The sequence below is a fragment of the Athene noctua genome, chromosome 22, assembly GCF_965140245.1.
Source record: "Athene noctua chromosome 22, bAthNoc1.hap1.1, whole genome shotgun sequence".
NCBI classification, from domain to species: Eukaryota; Metazoa; Chordata; class Aves; order Strigiformes; family Strigidae; genus Athene; species Athene noctua.
In genome coordinates this window covers 6,244,602-6,267,784 of record NC_134058.1, presented here as the reverse complement: position 1 = coordinate 6,267,784, position 23,183 = coordinate 6,244,602, and the positions used below count along the sequence as shown (strand labels likewise).

The window sequence follows — 23,183 nt, the reverse complement described above, 5'->3', positions numbered from 1 at the left end:
TTACTTTTAAAAGAAATTTAGCTTTTCCTGGAAGTTATTCCAATTTTGGCTTTAAATTTTTTTTTATTCACAATCAATTATCTGTAACTACCAGACACCAAGCTGATTCACAGGTAAATATAGTCTTAATTAAGAGTCCAACTCTACTCCTTATATGTCTGCAATTTGCATCTCAAAACACACCCAAATTGTAGGGCTATTATTCCAGAAACAGAGCTACAATTCCCTAATCCTTTACTGCAAAAATCAACCCTGAAACTAAGAAGTCTAGTCTTTAGACCCAGAGCCTTTCTTTTCCAGTGTCACATAAGATACAAGCAAAATTGAACTGCATTATTTTACAAGGAAAAAGAGCAGCTATGCGGGGTTTCTACTATTTATCACATACCTGGGCTGTCAGGGTTTGGCACAAAAGGTAGCTTTGATTGTTGCCCTTGTTGCTTAGTCAACGTATTCGGTGTAGGCTCACTCTTCAGCCTAGAAATGTTTGTTCCTGATGATTTTTTCATGAACAATCCTTCCATCACTGCTTTTGATTCATCAGCACTTGTTTTCTTCATGCCATGTTTCGGGGTTCCCAAAGGAGATGAAAACTGAACTGAATCCTGCTAATGGAAGTAATTTGGTAATTAACAACAGATTTTTAATTTAAATTCTAAGGAACCAATACATCAAGGTTCAAGGCACAACAAATTCCTGTAAAAAAACTACGTATTTTGTTTGAATACCAGTATCTTTTACTGTAGAAAGGTCACCAAACTTTTTTCCTATAACCTGAACAACAGATAAAAACATGTTTATTTCAGCAGCATTTTCAAAAAAGCTGTGCAATCTTTTCAACAAGAAATTAATCCAAAACCAGTGGGTTTTTGCACAAAACAAAAAACCCCAAATCCATGTAAATGAAATTAATGCAAAATAGAGGGTTAAGACTGTCAAGTTATCAAGCATTTCTGTTGACTAAAGATTGTTAAATATTTAAAGCTATTTTTCAGAACCTCTTCAGATGATGAAAACAACATATGCCACTATTTCTGCAAGATCATGTCAGCAACTTAATATTTTATCAGAATACGTGAACAAATACTTCTATACATGAAGGTATAATTTTATGTGCTTTAAATACTTCAGTCATCATCCCCAAATTTTTCTGCAGTAGCTAAGCTTAAGATAGAATAAATCCCTGCCCTTACTGTTAAAATCCCCACAGGGGAAAAAAAGCAAAGCTCATTTATATTGATGTATACCATTTTAGACATTTCCCCCCCCACACATATCTAGTGGAAATCTTAGAGGCTTTTCTGCCTTCATGATGCTGTCTAGAATCAAAAACCTGCAAAGGGTATGGTTCACTAGTAAAAAAGTCACATCAACATTAGGAATTTATTCTCCCAAAACATATGTCTGGTGGAACAGGTTTACACATTACTTTTATACTCTGAAGCCAAATTTCAGGGTTCATTTAGTCTGTCCTGATTTAAATTCATTAACTTCATGTTTCAAATTTACTCAGCTTCACATGCTCTAGCAGGTAACAATCATCTGTCCTTAATGATTCACTTGCCCTTACTCTGGGATTGCTCACTTTGCCCATGACTGCAGCATTGTTACTATCATTTCCCAACTTCTTTCTGTAGACAGCTTCTGATGTCACCATACAATCCTTACCATAAACTTTCCTTTCTGGTTTTAATTATTAATCTTACTAGCTTTATGTGGTTTTTAGATATTATTCACTGGAAAAATCCATTGCAGCCATGATCAAAGATTTTAAGATTAAAAATTTGAGGACATTAACATTTAACTTTATACTGTAAAGTACATGCATTAAAAAAATCATCACATCATCTATAAATCTATGAATTTATGCAATAAATCCAAATTAATAGCTCCTCAGACATGCATAAAGAGCACACCACAACAAATTTAAATCCAGTTCTTATGGAATTCAGCAAAGTCTTTAGAACAAAAATATCTATTTTATAATGCATAAAGGAACTTTTAAAGTGCTAAATTCCACAAGAAATTTTGGTTTTTTTAAAAATGAATGAGGAGCACCTGAGCACTACTATAAAGATATGAAATACCTCAAATAAAACTGGATCCTTGTATGCATTGCCTTGCAAAATCCGATCCTCGAAAATAAACATAGGACAGAGAAAAAATGAAAACAAAAAACAAAAAACCAAAACCCCAGCCAATCCCATTTCAAACCCCTAAGCTTCTACAGTGCTACGTAACTTTTTAGAAGTATTTTAAAGTTGAAATCAAATTACTATGCACACATCTTTTCTTTTAACTTCTAACATTAATTTAGGAATCTACCACTTACAAACCTTTAAATACATCAGCACACTAAAGTACAAAAATCCCTCAATATTACAGTCCAGTGTCTCCTTATAGTAAAGACACTGGTAGATGTAAATCAGATGGCAATCAGCAATTCAGTCCTCCTAATTTCTACCCCCCTTTAAAATGGCATTTAGGGGTTCCTAGAACAACTACCCATTTCACTGCACAGGTTAGATACAGAAAGCCATCCAAGATGGATCTTCCTTACACCAAAGTCTGTGGCAGCATCTGTCAACAGCAACACCAACTATTCCCTGCCCTGCACCTAGCCTTAGGATTAAGCATTCACTGGAAACCTCTCATTAGGCTTCACCTAATTAGAGCAACTACACACGCTCAGTTGCATTAAGAGCAGAAAAAGAAAAACCAAAAACCAAACCAAAACAGTTCTGGTGTTCCATGGTGTAGCAAATCTTAGCCAATACAGATCTGTATTTCCTACTACTCCTACTGTCAAAATTGTGTTTGGTGAAGAGTTGAAGCAGCTACCAGAAAGGGTTAGCTGAAAGCCCATTATGCTCCCATGTTCAGGGGTGCACCCAGCTGGGCCCTGCTTCCCAGTAAGGCCAGTTCTAGTGAGTCCCACAGAACAATCTCCCCTCTGCCCTGAGGGTCTCAGAAAGCAAAGGCCAGGTGGAGGCACAGGAGGGAGAGCTCGGTTCAACCAGCAGCACAACAGATCCTTAAGATTACTCAGCACACTGGCATGGACTGTTTCACTACTAACAGTACAAAGTGTATATATAAAGTAAAATGTAAGAATCATTTACCATTTTGACACAGAAATAAAATGCACAAGAACTAGAAAAAACATAAGCTGTTAAATTAAGAAGTAATGTTCTTACCTTGTTCTTTAATGAAAAAGTACCCGGCATACCAGCAAACAAAAATCTGTTCTTGACTTTCAGTTTTCCAAGATTAGCTACAATAAGACTATTAGACTTTGAGCTTTCAGGTATAAGCAGAACAGGAGCATCAGCCTCAATATCAAGAAGAACTCTGGAAGCTCGCTGTGCTTTATCTCTTACCTGGGAAGAGCAAAAATTTGTTAAAAAAAAGAAATACAGGTGAGTATTTCACACTTATTAGTACTGCATTCAGAAACACTATTCCTTCATTTACAAAACTAAGATGTGATAAAATTTTATACCAAAACCCAAAAGAACTCAATCTCTTGTTTTAGGCAGAGAATAAAGACTACCTAAAAAAGGACTATGACACAAACAGCCCACACCTGCACAACAGGTTGAGCAATCAGGAGTGAAACACACTCACCACTGGACCCAGAGGAGTAACAGACACTACTCAGGCCACTACTTAAAAAGATTACTTAAGAAAAACTATTTCTAAAGGGAAAAAAATCCATCATTTAGAACAGATGTTTCAAAATCAGACTTCTTAACTGATGCACAATGAAGCATTTTAATATATGCAAATATTAACTGACTTTCTTCCAATTATGAGAAGCAACCTTTTAAAGAAGATTACTGTTAACTATATCAATCACTCCCACATTAGGTTTTGTACAAAATAGGCTATGACTGTCATGATTATTTATATACACTATTGTGCAGAAGTTCAGCATCTGATTCTCAGTCTACCAGCCATCATATTTAATCACAGACATACACCTGAGTAGAACAGGAGGACTTCTCACTTGATTCTCCTTATTCAGTTATTATAACTGTCTGGTAAACAGTGCAGAAAAAGGCAAGACAATATCTTGAGCCCTTTTTGTCCACCATCACAAAGATAGGAAAACACCCGTATCAGTGCATACTGCAGGATCCAGGTACCAAATTTTTAACTAATTCTGCACTTTTCATATAGCAGCAGGATGGTCCTAAATAAGTCTTTTAACTACAAGATGAATATGAGCATTCTCCACTAACATCAGAACTCTAAAACCCCCCATCATTTCAACTCACTAAGCCGATGCACTAATATAAATTTTATACTGCATTTCAACTTCCAAAAATAGGCTAGGAAAGAACAGAAAAAACCCAGACATACTGTTTGTCCTTCAATTGCTGCTCTTTGCCGCCCCAAGACATCCTGAAGCTGAGTAAAATGTTGGATGAAAGACACAACCTCTGCCTGGAAACGCTGCGTGTGCACATACTGAACAGATGCCATTCGTAGAGTGACATGAACATCACACTCCCTCTGCAGCAACGGATCTGGCCTCCCATATCTGTGATAAAAGTTGAAAGTAAAATTCAGCTATTTTGGCTACATTTTACAAATAGTGCTATACATTTTTTTGCATTTAAAATAGTAATACAGAGGATTTCACTGATGTTCACAGGATATAATTAGAACTATTTCAATTACAGATATGAAAAACTAGTTTTACATTGTTTGTGAATTATAATATTAAATATATTAAACAACAATATAATAAACAGAATAAATAATATTAATAAGAAATAGATTTAGAAATATATTTAATAAGTGCTACTGAGTTTTAATTAAGCAAACAAGAAAATTCTACATTTGGAATGCACCTCTAATCTCTACATCTAACAGCTACACCTTTGGTGATTTTATACATCTGAACAGTGGCTTAGAAATTAAGTACTCCATTGCATAATAATCTGTAGATTCGACTCTGAATCAGTGTACTGTTACATTTAAAATTAATTCCATAACATTACTTGAATAATTTCTAATCTGATTAGTTCTAGTGGGTGGAGGAGGGGAGTGAAAAATCATGAAACAACACAGGGTAAGAACTATTGCTTTACACAAAGCAGAACAACTTCAAAAGCACACTATGAAAAAAGCAAACCCTTAATTCCAAAATTAAGGAGCAATGGAAAATTTATTCCATCAGTTGAAAACCTCTTCCAACTTTCAAAAAACAATTACTATTTTACTCAGAAACAAACTATCACCTAAATACTATCAAGAGTAGCTTTACAGGGAAATAAAAAAGTATTTTTCCCAATAAACCATGTACATTGCAGGACAAAGAAAAGTTAAAAAGTTTATGACTGAAAATGTTGAAATTAAGTCACAAGCGTCCAAAGCAGAATCATGCAGACCTGACAGTTGTGGGTTTGGATTTGTGGGGTGTGTTTGGGTTTTGGTTTGTCTTTTTAGGGGGTGGGGAATTAATGGTGCTAATATCGAGGAACAAGAAGTTTAAATTCATACTTAAAGACTTGGAAAATGAGTGCTTCTTCACCACTGGTAGTGAAACGTTCCCTGTAAAATTCTCCATGAGCTGTAAGATCACTTAAGGACAGACTTCCAATACTTCCTCGCAGGGCTAAATCTCCCTCTGCAAAAGAAAAGACAATTAATTAGGATCCTCAAACACAGGTAAGCTATTAAAACCCAAAAGTTTCTATTAGTGGGATAAACTTGTTACAAGTAATTAAATAAATCACATTGAATTAAACATTAAACCTCATATTCGAAGAAAATCACATATTTCTGCTACAAAGATTATATTAACCCAAACATAACTCTGTGTTTTACACAGATAATGTGATCACATCACTGTGATTTGTGAAAACTTAGATAGAACTCTTTTTTTCTCTGGAACAGTAACATACATCATTGTTCTGCTCTGTGAAAGTGCAGTACTAAAACCCTACCCAATCTCAGCTAAAATGATCAAGGGTTTGACAGCTGGGAGGGATTGCAAGGATTTAAAATCAAGCCTGAAGAGCAGAGGCAGAATAAGTGGAAAGGAAATGTGCAGCTTGGCCAGGAAACACACACACACAAAAAAACCCCAATGAGCACCAAAATAAAAGCATTTCAAATCACAACTCCAGTGTATGCCTCCTTTTATTTTAAACTGCATACAATCTTGGCCCTCCAGTCTACTCACCAATCACTTCCAAGTGAGCTGCAAGTTTTGACACACTGGCTTTAGCAAGCTCACTAGTTGTCTTATTCAGTACTAATGATAAAGAATGGACCTGGTCAAACAAAAAGGAACAGGTCGGTATTAAACAATATGACTTCACAGCTGGAACATCTTGTTAATTTTTTTCAAGACAACTGCACTGTAACACATAAATGACAAACAAGAATTATCTGCCTGGGGAGACACTGGAGGAAAGCAACATTTTTACATCCTTGTTTGCACATTAATAGGTCTCCCAAGCAACCTAGAATGACCAGGTCATCAACGAATCGTAACACTGTTCTCTTCATCCTTTCCTTTCAAGTTTTGTCATTTGTAAGGTAGATTGCAGGACCTCTAGGCAAAGACTATATATATATTCTTTTTCTTTTTAAAAAAATGTATGTTTATACATATATATAGGCATATATGTATATATATATATTTATAAAAGTATGTACTTTTAAAAAAATAGAACTCGATATACTTAGAACAGCACAGTGCCAATTTCAGTACATCAGGTCTCTAATAGCTGAAACAACCATAAATAAGAGATCACAGACTTTGAGTCTGTGCCTTGTGTTATCCTGGGGAAGCAAGTCACTGCCCACAAGACTGACATTCCCCTTAGTCTCAGGCACAGAGCAGACTGGATGGGGCTGGGGGGTGGGTGTCAAACTCTACCCGTGAGAGCTCCACTGGACGAACATGGAGCATTCTATTTCAGCCTCCCTTCACGTGGCATATGCGTGTCTGAGGGTCACAGAGCCAATCATTTTGCAAATGTTTTGCTTTTCTGTAACTTCTGCACTTTTTTAAAAATCTACATCTACGCACACTTTAATCTGAATTTATGCGCATTCTCCACTAAATATAAAATATTTTATTTAAATGTCACCTTAAGTTTCTATAAACCAGATGCTTTATGACAGACAATCCAATTACTGTTTTACATCTCAAGTATACCTTCAGATCCAGCTTAGTGTTTACAGGCTCTTGGGCTTGAGAAGCTGACAAGGTATTTATTTCTGATTTGATTGTCTGCTGAGTATCTTCAGGTTGCAGCTTCATAGCATGGTTATCAGCAGTGGATCCAATCCCAAAGAAATCCAGTATCACTACCCAAGTTTGCAAAGTTATTAAGACATCTAGACAATTAAAATCAACATCTACACTACGATTAATTTTGTTATACTGAGAAGAAAATTCAGGATGTTTCCTATCCACTAGAAATATATTGATATGAACTAATGAATCATCAAAGTTACTTTTTCCACAGGGCAACTTGGATCTGTCTGCTGTTGGAGAAGGAGGTGGAGTCAGAGGATACTCAGAATCAGCATCTTCTTTTTGCTTCTTACGGGAGGCACAAACTGGTCTTTGGTATAGCTGAAAGACATTAGGTGCTTCTTCCATATGGGAAGGTAGGGAACGTGGCATATCTGGATATTCTGCATTGGACACTGAGGGACAAGACTGTGAAAGATATTCCTTATGTGCTAAACTGGATGGCTTGGGTGCTCCACGGGAGACCATGAGATTCTTATACATAGAGTCTGGGTTTTTTTCCAAAAGATCTTCCATTAGCAGAGAACGCAAGGCAATCTGAATGGACAAAGTCTGAGGATGGTCTTTAGCAAACTCAACATCAAAATCCTGAAACTTAAGGCTGACCAGGCCTTGTGCACCAAGTGTAAGATCACCACTTAACTGAACCTGGAGCTCTGAGATATGGAAGTTTGCTTGAATCTGAGTAAAAGATTTTGTTTCCCTGATAGCTAATGACCTGTTTGGAACAGAATTTAAACCAGAATGGCTGAATAAGCCATTTTCCTTCCGTTCACTTGAGAATTCTGTGCCTGTGCTATGAAGTGATGCTGAAGAAGAACTATGACAAGTTGAAGATACAGAAGTGGTTGGAAATTTGTTCAAGTCTTCACTGTAAATTAAATTATCCAGAGTCTGAAGGACTTGTTCATACACATGTTTTGCTAACACCACCTACAACGCAGAAAAAAGAATCATCACGTCAGAGTGTTCTACATTATTAAAATCAGGACATATATTTTAAAACTCCCAAGTGGAAAGACTGTGGAACTTCAAACCAGACAAATTTTAAGTTTGCCCACAGTAAAAAAAATCCAGAACAAGGTACAATGCAAAGTTGAAGCAAAACAATTCTTCTGCATTAGCTCTGTAAGATGACACAATCTGGAAACATACAGGATAGGATCCTAGAATAGGATACCTTGTATTCCTAGGCAAAAAGCATCCACACAGAGTTAGTTAAAAATAATTCACCATACAAACTAGCCTTAATTTTTCATGCTGAGATTATACAGTAATATATGGAAAAAATATTCTACTTGTCATCACCGCTTGTCTCCTTAGCCTTAGAAGTTTCAGTTTCCTCTATTTAAAATCTCTGCTCCTCCATTGATTTTTTTCAAGATAATGGCATTTTAATTCTTAGTTTCTACTAGAACTGCAAATAAGCATATCTGGACAGTGACACATTTATTCTTCCTTCTGTGAGAGGAGTTCATGGTAAGTAAAAGTTAGACTAATCCACAAAGATGTCTAAAATGCCCCAAAACAAAATTAAATTTTGTCACTGGTTTTCTGACTTACTGTCTCTTCTAACCACATGTGTACGGATCTGATTTCTGAACTACCAACACGTTAAACCTGAAGACATCTGCCTGAAAAATACTCATCTTCTATGAAGTGAAATACTTTTATATTGATAGTGGAAATACTACATTACTATACCTGAAGAGGATTCACAAATTTCCCTTCAATCTTCATAATGCTCGATATTCCAAAGTCTTCATTACTCAGAGGAAAAGTTAAATCCAAATCTCTCTCTAGTGGTATTTTTTCCAATTTAAACTGGATGGTGGTGTTATTCAGAATGTGGAAAGCTGTTAAGAGAAAGTGAAATTAAAAAAAAATAAGTGAACTGATTATCCTATAAAGACTGTACAGCAGAGATAACAGAGATATTTAACATGCTCATAATCTTTTAGCGATGCTGAAGTAAGTATATATGATGATGGTTTTTTAAGCTTCTGCTTGAAAGGCACTGTTCAGTTTTTGCTTAGGAGACTAAAAATGGATATAACTAACTTGTCCATTGTAATTAAAACTGAACAGTATATTTCAGGAGGATGGGCGAGACAGAATGCATAATCAGACCTATGGTCAATGTGCATTTTTAGTACCATCTACTACTCATATTAAAATAATTAGAAGTCCTCTGATTAACATACCATGGCCTTTATGTAATGATTCAAAGAAGTCATGACGAGTAAAATGAGATTCTTCCTGGCTATTAATACTGGCAGGACCTGAAGAAGAATGCAGCCCATGAGATATTTCACTTGCAGGCTCCTTCTTGCTCATAAATTGACTGCTATTTAAAGAATACATTTTAATATCTTTGATTTCAACTTGCAGTCTATCACTTGTAGTTTCATCTTCTCCTGGTACAAAATTCTGAATAGATATTTGTCCTAGATGACCTACAAGCAGTTCAGAGCTACCAGGCTTTCGAGGTATTGAGACAATTGGTGATTCAATGTTTACATTTAATATAAGCTTAATAGTATCAGTTTTGAGAAGCTGGGATCCAAATGCATCGCCTTCATGATCTTCTAAATTGGCAACATCTCTTGATCGTGGTATTGTATCAAACAAAGAAACCATTTCACTGTATTCAGCAGTTTTAGTTGCCAAGACTGTAGTAACTTTTGAAGCTGCACTTTTCAGCATGCTGCGGAAATTCTCTTCCAATTCATCCATTGACAAAGTTAGTTCTTTCAAAAATTTAGCTGAGTGGTTATAGTGTAAGGAGGCCATTTTAAGGTTGAGAGAACATTCCTCCTTTGACTTTTCTGTGAAAGTGAAACTTAAAGCATCTGGAAGGCTATTTCCATCATCAAGCCTAAAGAATAAAGATTCAAAGTAATCTACATCACCAATGAGATTTTCATACCTTACTGTATTCCCTATGCTGACAACATACTGGTTCTTAACACTATCTTGTGTTAGGTCCATAAGGTGAAGGCATCCAAGAGAGCCATTTACATCAAATTTACTGCACATGGAGACATTGACTTTGGTGCCACCGATACTGGCTGTTGCAATTTTTCTGCCATATTTTTCTCCATTTGCCATGCCAACTGTCCTGAGGAGGAGTATATTTAACCAGTGAATATCAACTGCTACCTCTGTATTCTGCACATAAGTAGACTGGAAGGTTTCCTGTTCCCTCCAATCTCTTTCCAAGTCCGTTATTAAAGGCTGAGGACTAGAATCTTCTTTCTCCTTTGGGAAAGACTTCTGGAGAAACCCAATCAGTTCAACAATAGTCTCTGGATTAAGGATAATATCGAGGTTGTTCACCTGTACAGAGATCACCTGCAGACTGCTATCCAAATTCATCGACGGGCATTCTGCACTCACAAACTGATACTCTAATTTTATCAGGGACTCTTGATCTTTTCCATTGGTACCAGATGAAGTATTTGAGGCTGTAGCACATTTCTCTGTCAAACTAGCTGCATCAATGGGACGTGCATCATACGGCCCATAAACTGGGGACTGAGCCCTGCTGTCTCGAAGACTTCCTGTTGGCACATCAAAACTCAGATTCTTATGAGAAGCCATCAAAAGATCAAAATCTGTTCCATATGTTTGCATAGTATCAACCAATAACAGGCCATGAACAGTCAGGGACACTTCTGCATCATATGGCCTTTTTATAAAATGGGCATTGGTGCCAAAAACCTTGAGTACAGAAATATATCGTCCATTACTTTCAACACCCAACTGCATACAGTTTACTTTGAATTCAGCCAAAAGCAGCTGAGATTCAACAAGAACTTCCCTGGTATGTTGCTCTAGCATTACAACACTCTGTGTTAGATTCATTACAGAATCATGCAAACTGCCAATCTGGTCTACCTCTGCAAAAATCTTGTCTTTCCCTAAATGTAGGGCATCAGAAGACTTCGTTTCAGATGTACTCAGCTGCGTACAACAGTTCTTCAGAGCTGCTATTTTGTCCTCATTGATATGAATTTTCAAGTCCGGCAGACTGCCAGACAAGACAGCTCCTGGATATTTTGGGTCAGATGTATATATCAATCTGCGCTCCAACTGCAGGTGAACATTGAATTTTTCTACCACATGAGTCGGACCCACATCACTATCTTGAACGTGTTTCCAGTTGTCTTTCACTCGGCCCACCATGATCTGAAGGTCCATAAACGAAAGGGTGTATGTCTCATACATTTTTTTACTCATTAAGTGTGCTTGTAGCTGCTCCTCACTTATTTCTACTCCAGTAAATTCAGACATTTTGATGCCACTATTAGTGTTAGACTCTGGTGGTGGAGTATTGGGAGGAGTTGCAAGAGGTGTTTTATATTCCTCATCACTCAATTCATTGACTTCTGAAGAAAAAGTATCTGCACTCCTTTTAGATTCTTCTGTGGATTAAAAAAATAATAGTAAACAAACAAATAAACAAAAGTATTCTCCCCTCTCCTTGCATGTTTCCCAGCATTACCTGATCATCCTGTCTGAAGGTGTATTTTTTTTTTAAACACAAAGCATATCCAGTACTCTCCTTGCACACTTCCACTGTCACTTTTCTTTTATTCTCAACAGGAAATCTACTACACTTCTTTTACATGCATGCAGATGTCCATCACCATGTATTATCAAATCTATTAGAAGACACTATCGTCTCATTTTTTAACCCACTACTACTACAAGATTTAGTTGTTTAAAAAAAAAAAAAAATCCATTACTCTTCCTATGCAATTCTTTCAATCCTCAAAACCAGCGGAACTTAACTACTATATATTTATGATAAGAAGGTTTTGTCTCATTAACTTTATTGCTTAATATTGACTTCCATTTTATTACCATAAGAAAAGGATTTTTTTCTACTCTAGAAAGCAGGAACACTTCCCAAAAACTTTCCTGTACTTTACCTTTTTTTTTTTTTAAGCTCAAGCTACTCTAAACAACCCAATGCCTTAATTTCAGAGAAACACAAATCAATCTTGCATAAATAATTTGTGCTCTTTTTCTAGTTTGCCATAAGACAGCATTCACTGAAAAGGAAGCTACTAAAATCTTGCTGAGATTAGTTGGTGCTAGAAAAGATTAAATGATTCAAAGACATCCAGAGTAAAAAAATTCCCTTTATACAATTTTCAGCTTAACACCTCAACTTTCCACTGTACCACAAAACAGCTCATCCTACAGCTGTACTATTTAAAAAAAGAAATGAATCCCATATATATATCTCTTCCAATTTTTTTTAACATATCCTCACACACCATACAGTTCAGCTAGATTTTAAGTCTAATTTTATTTACAAGTTCCACTGTACTTTCTTTTTCATTTTCCTGCAATGTTTTCCTAGTGGAACAGGAAGGAAACAATGATTTGTTTAAGAAGCAATGATCTTAACTTTTGATACAAGCGAAGGACACTAATTTTCCTTTCACTTTTATTCCACTAGCTATACACAGACACATGTGCCAAGAACAGAGATCCATGTGACTCCAAACTGGAGGGCTTATTCAAAGCACACTTTCACTGGGAGCACTCTCCCAAAAAAGCATTCGATAGCTAAATCTTACGCTGCTCTAAGCCAAAATCATTACTCTGGTGAAGTGCCTGACACACTAGCTTCACACCTATTCACAAGGTGCAAGATATCACAGGGGAGCCTTTAATTTAAAAGTTAATCCCAAAACAACCCCAATCCCCCCAACAAAACAAAACCAACCACATCTCCCTCCCCCTTATTTTTAAAACCATATAGCAATCTTAATTAAAAATGTATTGATAATAGAAGAATTATTATGTGAAACTCTATGCATACATAGGGAAAATAACCTTAAGACATCTCTACTTTCTACACAGACAAAAGAGTTTCTGGGAGAAGGTGGAAGGAAAAGGAAAGCTGCAATAATTCTAGATCATACCTTGAGAATTGGTAAGCAATATTCTTCCCAGATCTACAACAACTAACACTGGATCTGCAAATTTGAAATCATCAGGAAAGATCACCTGAGGGGCAGAAATATCAAGGCACACCGTCCAGCTTTTGCTGTTTTCCTGGAAAGTTATGAAGAAAGATGTGACAGCCCATAGGAAACAGTCTTCCCTCACATACGAAACAGTCTTCCCTCACATACGAAACAGTCTTCCCTCACATACGAAACAGTCTTCCCTCACATACGAAACAGTCTTCCCTCACATACGAAACAGTCTTCCCTCACATACGAAACAGTCTTCCCTCACATACGAAACAGTCTTCCCTCACATACGAAACAGTCTTCCCTCACATACGAAACAGTCTTCCCTCACATACGAAACAGTCTTCCCTCACATACGAAACAGTCTTCCCTCACATACGAAACAGTCTTCCCTCACATACGAAACAAGGCTTGTCAGACAAGTCAATCTAGTCAGCCACCCAGCTCTAAGCTGAGGAGAGTGAATCTACCTGCATAGCTAAGAGAAGGCATCTAACTTTTCCATGACAATGGTCTGATAAATCCTTATCAAGGCTATCCTCACATACATCATGGGATAGGCTATTTTAGTAAACATCAAACTACTTCTTTTTCAGCACAAGTATTTTTTCATGTCACTGAAAACAATATAAATTGCTACCAATACATATACTAATATTACTTGAAAACAGAAGAATGAGCAAAAAACAAATAAAGGTGGAACAATTTTTAGATTTAGAAAATAATCTTTAAATAAGTTACGCACAAATTTAATAAGTTTGATGTAACAGAGCTCCAACGGAGCCAGCAGGGTGGCATGAAGTCCTCTCAGTAACAGGACCAAGAACAGAAAAATACTGTTCTGCCATTAATCACAATAGGTCTGCACCACAAAAATGGATTTTTTGACAGCAAAAGGAATACTACAATACCATATGTAAAACTCCCCACTTTCTTAAAAAGAGCACCATACAACCACCCCCCCACATTCTTTAGAGCTTCAAGTCCTAAAACATATGGCAAAAAAGGCTACATAGACATTGGGGGGGGGCAAAAACTTACAATGAAGTCTCCTACTAGTAAACGATCGATAGTTTGCCTGATTTCAGCTTTTGTCTGCATTTTCAGCTTGTTGTACTGTCTTCTGGCAGCTTCAGCCACTCTTGCCTCCAACTCAGATTGATATCCAAAACCTGCACAAGAGATACAAAACTGACAAGGTATAATTTTGTTCATCTGTTATTGAATCAGGAAAAAAAAAAAGAAAGAAGAGAGAAAAAATAAGAGATCTATTTAAATTTTAGCAGTAAAATATAGGACAGTAAAATGTAGCAGTTGCAAGCCTTTGGCTGTATCTACACACCACACTGCTTCACAGAAAAAAGGAAGCATCTAAGCACAAAAAAAATCCCACTGAAAAAGCACTTTCCAAACATTTTTCTGGTCTTTATTTGACAGACCTTCAACCTGAATTACTAAATTTGGGCCAGACAGAAAGGGTGCTAAGTATGGCAACATATAGTATTGTTACTATAAAAAAATACTCTTTTTAACTGTCCTCTCGAAAAACCTCTTCTCCATCAATTTCCAGGAGAGATTACAGAAACAGGCCTCCTAACTTATGCATTTTAATTTAGGCAGCATGAACATCCACCACGTGGTACAGCAGCAACTTGCAATTTTAAAGTACAAGTTTCAGGAGTTTGCCCAAGCAAAATCCCCAATTCAATTAAACAAAGAAACAAAGAAACAAACAAAACCATCCATAGAATCATAGAATCGTTTGGGTTGGAAGGGACCTTTAAAGGTCATCTAGTCCAAACCCCTGCAATAAGCAGGGACAGCTTCAATGTGTCAGAGTGGGTCCAGAGGAGGCCACAAAAAGGATCAGAAGGCTGGCTGGGCCTGTCCTATGGGGACAGGCTGAGAGTCAGAAAGAGAAGACTCCAGGGACATCTTACTGTGGCCTTTCAATATTTAAAGGGATCTTATCAGAAAGATGAGGACAAACTTTTTAGCAAGGCCTGTTGTGATAGGACATGGGGCAATGGTTTTGAACTAAAAGAGGGTAGATTTAGACTAAAGAGGAAATCTTTTACAGTGAGGGTGGTGAAACACTGGAACTGACTCTCCAGAGAGGTGGTAGATGCCCCATCCCTGGAAACATTCAAGGTCAGGCTGGATGGGGCTCTGAGCAAGACTTAGAGTACTGCTTAATTTGAATTTTAAGTGGAGATTCTCTGATTAGTGCTTAGCATTTCTAAGAATGGAAATAAATAAAAATCAAAGATAAGAAAAGATGTAATACCACCAACCCCACCAAAAAAAACACATTAAAGGTTAACCTGAGGTATGAACCCTTCCCTTGTAGAAGAAGTCAGCTACTTTCTTAATGGCTTGTGGATTGTAAATAATATTTAGAGGTCTGGTACTGACTTCCAGGCGCCTCTCAAAATTGCTGTGGATTGGATTTCTTTCATAAAGCATCTCAAACACTGGAGCATCTGGATCTGCAACTGAATAAAAAAATGAGTTACAAAAAGCAGTTGTAACACAAATCAAACAAACGGACAAGAGCAAAAAACAAACCCCAAACAATTTGATAACTAACTTTTAATTGGTACTTCTAGGAAAGTAGTACCTGTCTGAAAATTCTTCAGTAACAGAACAGCAAGTAATATGATCAGCTTTTACAATCAACAGAATGCAACATGTTTGCATATACAAAAACATTTTCAGAACTGGGGTCCTAATGTTGAACTGTTAACATTTTTTTTTTCTTTTTTTTAAACCAAGAAAAAGAGCAAGTGCAACTCACATTGCCTTGAAATAAATTGTTTTCTTACTAACTTTCTTTAAAGTCAACCTGCACACACCCTTATACCTGAACAAAGCTTCTATGATTTTATCTTTACTATTTGCAAAAAGCATTTCCATGAATTCAAACTTTAGGCACTCAGTTTTGAAATTTCTGGTTTGCAGGAATTATCTCATATGCTTGTTATCATCAAACATAAAATGAAATCTTTACCAGTGTTCTGATTAGTCATTTCTGAGGACAAACTTTGAAGTCCAAAGGAAGACATGCAGCCAACCTCTTTTTGCTGATAAGAATTTAAAAGAAAAAGATTGTTTAGATAAAATCAATCAAGCCACCTGATATAAATATAAAAGTATTTTCTTTATTAGTCTTATGGTCACTTTATAACTGAATTACATGTATATTCTGAGATTATTATATGCATTTTTTTCCTTGAGGTAGTCAAACAAGAGAAGGAAGTATGACTAAGAAGCTAACACCATCTACTCATAACCAACTGAAGTCTGAAGTGCAAATTTCAGTCAGTTCTCTAAAAATTACAAAGTACAAAATTTTCATGGAATTAGATTCAAATTTTGTTTCTCAGAAGAGATATTCAAAACCTTCTCAGCGACTCACTAGGAACTAAAAAAAAAAAAAAAGTCCTGTATTTCTGCTTTTAGTGTCAGAGTATACAGGTGAAATAACTTGAACCAAAGAGTTTTATGAAAAAGAAAAATCACAGACTGAGCATAATGCTGATTGTTCCAAAAATCAAATCTTGTTCAACAAACTATCTTCCTTCCAACACATATAACCATAATGTCAAAGTTACAAGCATACAGAGCAAACAATTTGAGATTTCTACACATGATCTTTAGCAAAGGAGGGGAAAAGTAAGTTCAACAAGTTGAAATTTTTCTTCGAGACCTTTGTGTCTCTTTCTGGGATAGGACTCAAACCAAGAAAAACCTGTGTTGAGTTTTGAAATATAACTATATCCATACACACTTATGCATCCTACATAGCAACTTAGAGAGTTTTTTTCACCTACAGGATTCGGGAAAACAAGAACAGGAAATATAGTCCCTTCTGTTGCCAAATCCCTCAGAAAAAGACCACCAAGCTGAACTTTGAGCAGGGAAGAATTTCTGCGAGGAAGGGATTCTGCTAAGATCTTTACACCTGGAATATAAATACATAAAATGCTTTTATTTCTTTTAGTACAGAGCACAGGTTTTATTTAAATTTTACAGATAACTAATATCATCCAACAAACAAGTCTTTTGGAAGTGATTATATATATTTATTTCTACTAAAAAAAAAGAAACACAGAAATTTGGAATACATTACAATGATTGTGAAGCATGTTTTTCCATAGCTGTCTTCCTTTCACACATAAAAATTCTAAAATTAGATTTCTGAGTTGAAATCACTCACATATCTGGAGAAACTTATTTTCACTTGATACATCAATTTCCACAAGCTGTTTTCAAATTTTCATTTTGAACTTTGTTTTGATATAGTAATTTAAAGAATTAAAAACACAAATCAAAGGAAGGTCTGAAGGCAGACAAAGCTCTAGTCTTTTTTGAGAACTAACAGAAAATTGCATTAATACCTGAAAACTCAAGCTGCATAAAAGCAGTCTCCTCAGCACGTACCGCCTTCTTCACCTTATGCAACAGAGTGAAAGAGCCACCCTGCAACTGTAGATTTAATTTAGCAAAAACATGATCTCTCTTTGTAAAGGTATTCATGCTAGAAGCATCTGCAGCAGGATCAAAAAATTCATCTGCACCTAATTAAAAGACACAAAACCAACACATTAAGTAAGTCAAGTTTCTGGAAGGCTACTGAAGAACAAAATTCTCTCTGAATTTGAAAATAAAGATTTCCCCAGCTGTAGGGAAGAAAAATATAAACAAAAAATAAAGCAGATATACCTTCTTCCTTAACAAAACTGAGTATTTCTATATTCAGTTTCTATTTACGAGGACCCCAACAACCCAGTACTGTTAATGTTATAGCCAGTCACAGCACACTACATGACCTCCACCCACCTGAGCAGAGAAAGCCCCAAAGCTGTTTGCCATATTGCCATAAATATCTACAATACTGGAAGCAAATGTATTCCATATACTGCTTTAGAAATAAGCAGGTATTGAGATTTTTATAACAGGTGTTAGACAGGCTCTGCTGCCCAGGTACATCAGCTGACACATGTCATCTTTTAACAGTACAGACCAAAAAGTTGTTTCTGTTCACCTTTACCAGGTATGTAACTATGGTAGTGTTAACAGCCTTAAAACAGCCATACCTAGTATGTCTTCTGGACTCCACTGTTCCTGTGGGTCTGGCAGCAGCCCTTCAAAAGGTTCACCTTCATACGTTTGCTGAGCATACCCATACCAACCTCCCCAACCAGGAAACCAAGACTGAAGATACTGCAGCATTCCAGTGCTACTGCTATGTGCAGACTCTGCTGTAGGGGAACCTCCAGGGGACTCGGGCAACGGCTCTTTAACACTCTATGTTGGAACATTGAAGACATGACACATTACTGCTGGTAAGTGAAAGAATATCATACACGTACGAAAACATCACAGTAAAAATTCAACTCCATCTATTATTTACTCAACACTCTTCAGTATACCAACAGTGATATTTTCAATCAATACTTAGCCTATTAGGAGAGCAGCAGCAAAAAGTAACAAACACATCACCAGTTAACTTCTGCATATTCACATATGAAGCCATATGAAATTATTAAATCTTGGTCTAGAGACAGTAAACCAAATAAGAAGTCACTTGACACCATGAAACACAGCTCTAAATTTTACCAGCTGTATTTTAAAGAGAAACAACATTGTACTGTTACAGAGATTAGTCCATATTTTATGAAGTGTGCTCAGAAAGCCATTTATACAAGGCTCACTTCTGCCATATACTTATTCTGGGAAAATACTCATTATAAGCTCTTATTTCCACTCTCTGTTTCTAAGATAGAGAGTACCTGCTGTAGGAATTCTGGCAAGGATATCATTGAGGAAGATCATCATATGACTGGACAAAAGATTTCACTGTGCAAGTGACAGAACTGTAAAAACTGCAGGAACCAAGCACTATTTGCAATTGTAGCATTAATACCACATGCTAACACTCTCTAGCAGAACACAATACCTCAAAATAATTGACTTAAAGATTCCAAATACTACCCTGTATGCAGAATGTTCCTCACCTCAGCTAGGTCATGAAATTTATCATGAACTATCTCATATAGTATCTTCAATTCTTCATAAGACTGCTCATCCTCAATACGATGCATTTCTGCCTGAAAAGACAAAAAAGGTTAAGTAACTGCATTAGAAGAATATAGCAACTTGTTGACAAATACATCAAACTTCTCTGCACTGAGTAAGTTTGAGATTCCAAGGAAAAAAGGCAACACTGACATTCCCCCGTATTACAAAGAAAGTTTATCTGCATTGTAAAAATCCCTTGACCAACTATATCTTCATATCATGCATCAGAAGCAACATTTACAGCATAAAATTTAAGCCATGGAAAATAACCTGATTTAACAGAATGTCTAGCTAGCCAGGAGCAAAAAAAGGTCTGTCCTGAGGTTGCAGAGAGATGGGGATGAGTCTCTTTAACCAAGTAACAAGCAACAGGACAAGAGAGAATGGCCTCAAGCTGTGCCAGGGCAGGGTCAGGCTGGCTCTGAGGAAGGATTTCTGTGCAGAAGGGGCTGTTGGGCGTTGGAATGGGCTGCCCAGGGCAGGGGGGGAGTCCCCATCCCTGGAGGGGTTGAAGAGTTGGGTTGACCCAGTGCTGAGGGATCTGGGGGAGTTGGGAACGGTCAGGGTGAGGTTAACTGTTGGACTACATGATATTCAAGGTCTTTTCCAACCAAGATGATTCTGTGAGTAAAGAAGGTAGAGAAAATGAACTGCATAAATTAGGACAACATAGTATTCATATTTAGTTATTTAGGCATGTTGCCTTCTTTGTGCTGGTCAAGAAGTCGTTTGTGGAAGCTTATGATTCACCACATCTAAAAAATGTATCATAGAACAAGTAAGCAAAAGACATTTTTCTAGTCCAATAGCATTGTCCTTGTTACATTTCACAGCTCTGCTGAAGACAATACAAGCTATGTGGAAGTCTCCTGCTCTGCCAGGTACAATAAAATCTCCAGTACACTGACCTTCTCCTACAGTTCATGTCTAAATAACACAAGTAAGGATTACATACAACTTTAAGTATCAATAAAATTGCACTTGTAATTAAGACATGTGAGGTACATAGTGCCTTGAACTTATTTAATGAAAACCTAAAGATAAACACCAGTTAATTTTAGTTCACAGTATTTTTTTTTCTTTCTGAAGTAGGACACAGGTTCATTGTTAGGGGCACTTTCCCTCTCAATTCTTCATCCTAAAATCAACTGTGGAAAAACAAAAAAAATCAACAAAGCAGCCCCAAGCACGCTGTCAACTAGCCATGATTTTTCCCACATTATCTACCCAACCATATGGGTGACCTGACACACTTCTGATACAGACATACTTCTTGAGTCTATAGAGAACATGAGTTAAGAAAGCATATCACTGACTGACATGAGCATTCTATGAGAGTTAATACTATTTTTGGTGAAAACCAGTTACAGCTCAAAAAAAAGACAGCTTTTTGTACAGCAAAACAAAAACAGAAGAACCCTGCTGCACACACACCTCCCACAAGCCCAGGTTTCAAGCATTAAAAACTCAGTTGTGGTCAAAAGACAGTCTGTTCAGTGAAAATGGCCTGCAGTAAAACTGAGGATGTTTCTAAACTAGAACAGATTTTAAATTTGAGAAAATGAAACAAATCGATTATAAAATGATTAATCAACACGTAGAAAACACGAATCTAAATACCTGCTCTGCAGCAGACAGTGGTTCCCCCTTCAACTTGCTGTAATACAGGTCAGTGTAAGAAACTGCATCTTGGGCCCGATGTAAAGCAAACTCCCAGGTAGAACGTTGTCTCTGCTCCCTGATCTCTGAGAGATTGGCATTCAAAGCAAAGATCCACCATTCTCGGCAGCTGAAACATTTAAAAATTACTGTATTACCAATATTTCAAAAAAACCCCAAATGCATGTCAAACTGTGAAAAGTCCAGGAGAGCTTCAGTGAAAAAACAGAGGGCAACTGGTCAGAAAAAGCATCAGTATTAGACAGCATGTGTGGGCTAGTTCTACAAATTCTGTGCAACAGTGCTCTGCAAAGTCCCCACCACTTCAGTGCGTTTTAGTACAGCTGTTATATATCAGGCAGAGACAACAAAATGAGTTACACAGAGCTCTGGTCTGAACTGATACCATCTTCCTTATTTATCAATAAAAGAAACTTAATGGGAGCTCTTTCCATAAAGAAAATTTCAGAACATCACAGTGTGCGCATGGGGGTAGAACCTCCAACTTAATTTCAGTTCTTGGAAACTGTGAGAGAAAGATTTAAAGCCTCAGGGAAGAATAATTTTATTTTAAGGCTGAATTACATCTGAATATTTAAAACTGATTTATGAGGTTGGGGAAACAAGACATGAAAACTGAAACTGATTATCATCTACTTTTTTATATTTGTCTTCACTCTAGTCTCCCTAGTATATTAATATATATTAATACCACATTTGTAGATATACTTACTTCTCTGTTACTGTAACCTTTGGTCTCCACTTCCTGAATTTAAGCTGTCGTTCCTTTCTAGCCAGTTCCTTTAAAAATCCCATGATCTGCTGATACTGCATCTTTTAGTAAAACAACATAGAGATCAATTAGGCAATAATGGAGAGCTTTCCAAAGAAAAGGGGAGGACAAAGCAAAACAAGAAACAACCACAGGCTTAGTTTATCTGCATCACTGGTCCACATATGGCTTCAGAATTAAGATTAATGTTAATAACAATTAAGATTAATGTTAATAACAATTAAGATTAATGTTAATAACAATTAAGATTAATGTTAATAACAATTCATAATTTGGTTCTCCAGCGTCACATATCTTCTCCCAGCAGCTAGTAGTTGTGACATCCAATTTACTTCCTTACTTACAATGCAGAGATTGACATCTCCTTCCACGTCAGATTATCAACTTAACATTGGCCACTATTGTATATTCTATAGACTAAAAAACCCCATATGCATCCCTCCTGTTACTACAATTAACAAACAAGAATGTAATTTTTGTGCAATAACCAGTTGCAGTAAAATAATTAAAATATTCTGGAATGCTTGGTTTTAAAACAAACAACTTCTCCAGTATATCCCTTTCAGCTGCCTCTAAAATTAAATCTTTAAGAAAGTATTAATTTTATGCTACAATAATTGGTATTTACACTGTTACAAACACTACCGCAGTTTTATGACCCCTACAAGTATTTCCCTGTTACAATCAGCAACTTGTTTTCTTAGAACTGGTTAATTCAAGATGGCATTTTACCAGCAGAATCTTCAGAAGCACTGACATACAAACAACAGTTGGAGCACGTAGGAAGGAAGAAACACAGCCCATGTCAAACTACCCATCTGAATTTGTAGACATTGTGATAACCAAAACATAAAAGAATATCTTCTTTAATCAGTCATTCTGTTAGAAAATGACAAGTGATCTTGAAGACTGACTAGTCTGGACACCCAACACAGCCTGCTGTAGTTAACAGCAGAGAGCTCCTGACAGCCTCCCTGACCCCCCTCTCAACAGTCCCTGTTTCAGATACTGAGAGTTCCATGAAGATGTTTGGTATGTACCTGTGAAAGCTTCAAGGGTATAGTCTCAAGCTGAATGTCACACTCAAGCCGTGGAGTCTGGCGTGATCTTAAAGGCTCCTTAGAACAATTTCGCTTAAGAAGAGCAGAAGTGCACACAGGTTCCATGATGTAATTGTGATCACGACTTTCCATACTTTTATCCATTGCTTCCTACGGGTTACAAGCAAATTTATTCTATAAGAAGTGATTGTACAATGCTTTTTAGGATGCACTGGTTTCATATACTAGGATACACTTTATTAGCATGCCAGTCCACTACAAAAACCTCGTAAACATATTCTCTCTTTAAAGGTAAAACAAGCCTTTGT

The 23,183-nt window shown here is 36.7% G+C and overlaps 1 protein-coding gene across 4 annotated transcripts in view; it reads right to left on the bottom strand.

Moving 5' to 3' along the window:
* The window catches only part of VPS13D (vacuolar protein sorting 13 homolog D), a 108,812-nt gene that overhangs the window by 79,093 nt on the left and 6,536 nt on the right, over nt 1-23,183 (bottom strand). For 2 of the 4 annotated variants that reach the window (XM_074925067.1, XM_074925069.1), the window contains exons 8-26: nt 22,855-23,025; nt 21,755-21,855; nt 20,983-21,151; nt 19,299-19,391; nt 18,378-18,588; nt 17,679-17,858; nt 17,112-17,242; nt 16,289-16,361; nt 15,603-15,773; nt 14,320-14,450; nt 13,225-13,357; nt 9,487-11,709; nt 8,987-9,138; nt 7,181-8,215; nt 6,197-6,287; nt 5,512-5,638; nt 4,366-4,546; nt 3,198-3,380; nt 389-608 (exon numbers count right to left, since the gene is read on the bottom strand). In XM_074925067.1, coding sequence (XP_074781168.1) covers nt 389-608; nt 3,198-3,380; nt 4,366-4,546; nt 5,512-5,638; nt 6,197-6,287; nt 7,181-8,215; nt 8,987-9,138; nt 9,487-11,709; nt 13,225-13,357; nt 14,320-14,450; nt 15,603-15,773; nt 16,289-16,361; nt 17,112-17,242; nt 17,679-17,858; nt 18,378-18,588; nt 19,299-19,391; nt 20,983-21,151; nt 21,755-21,855; nt 22,855-23,025 — 5,776 coding nt within the window. The remainder of the gene's footprint in view (nt 1-388; nt 609-3,197; nt 3,381-4,365; nt 4,547-5,511; nt 5,639-6,196; nt 6,288-7,180; nt 8,216-8,986; nt 9,139-9,486; nt 11,710-13,224; nt 13,358-14,319; nt 14,451-15,602; nt 15,774-16,288; nt 16,362-17,111; nt 17,243-17,678; nt 17,859-18,377; nt 18,589-19,298; nt 19,392-20,982; nt 21,152-21,754; nt 21,856-22,854; nt 23,026-23,183) is intronic. The other 2 variants (XM_074925068.1, XM_074925070.1) reach the window with 2 other exon arrangements.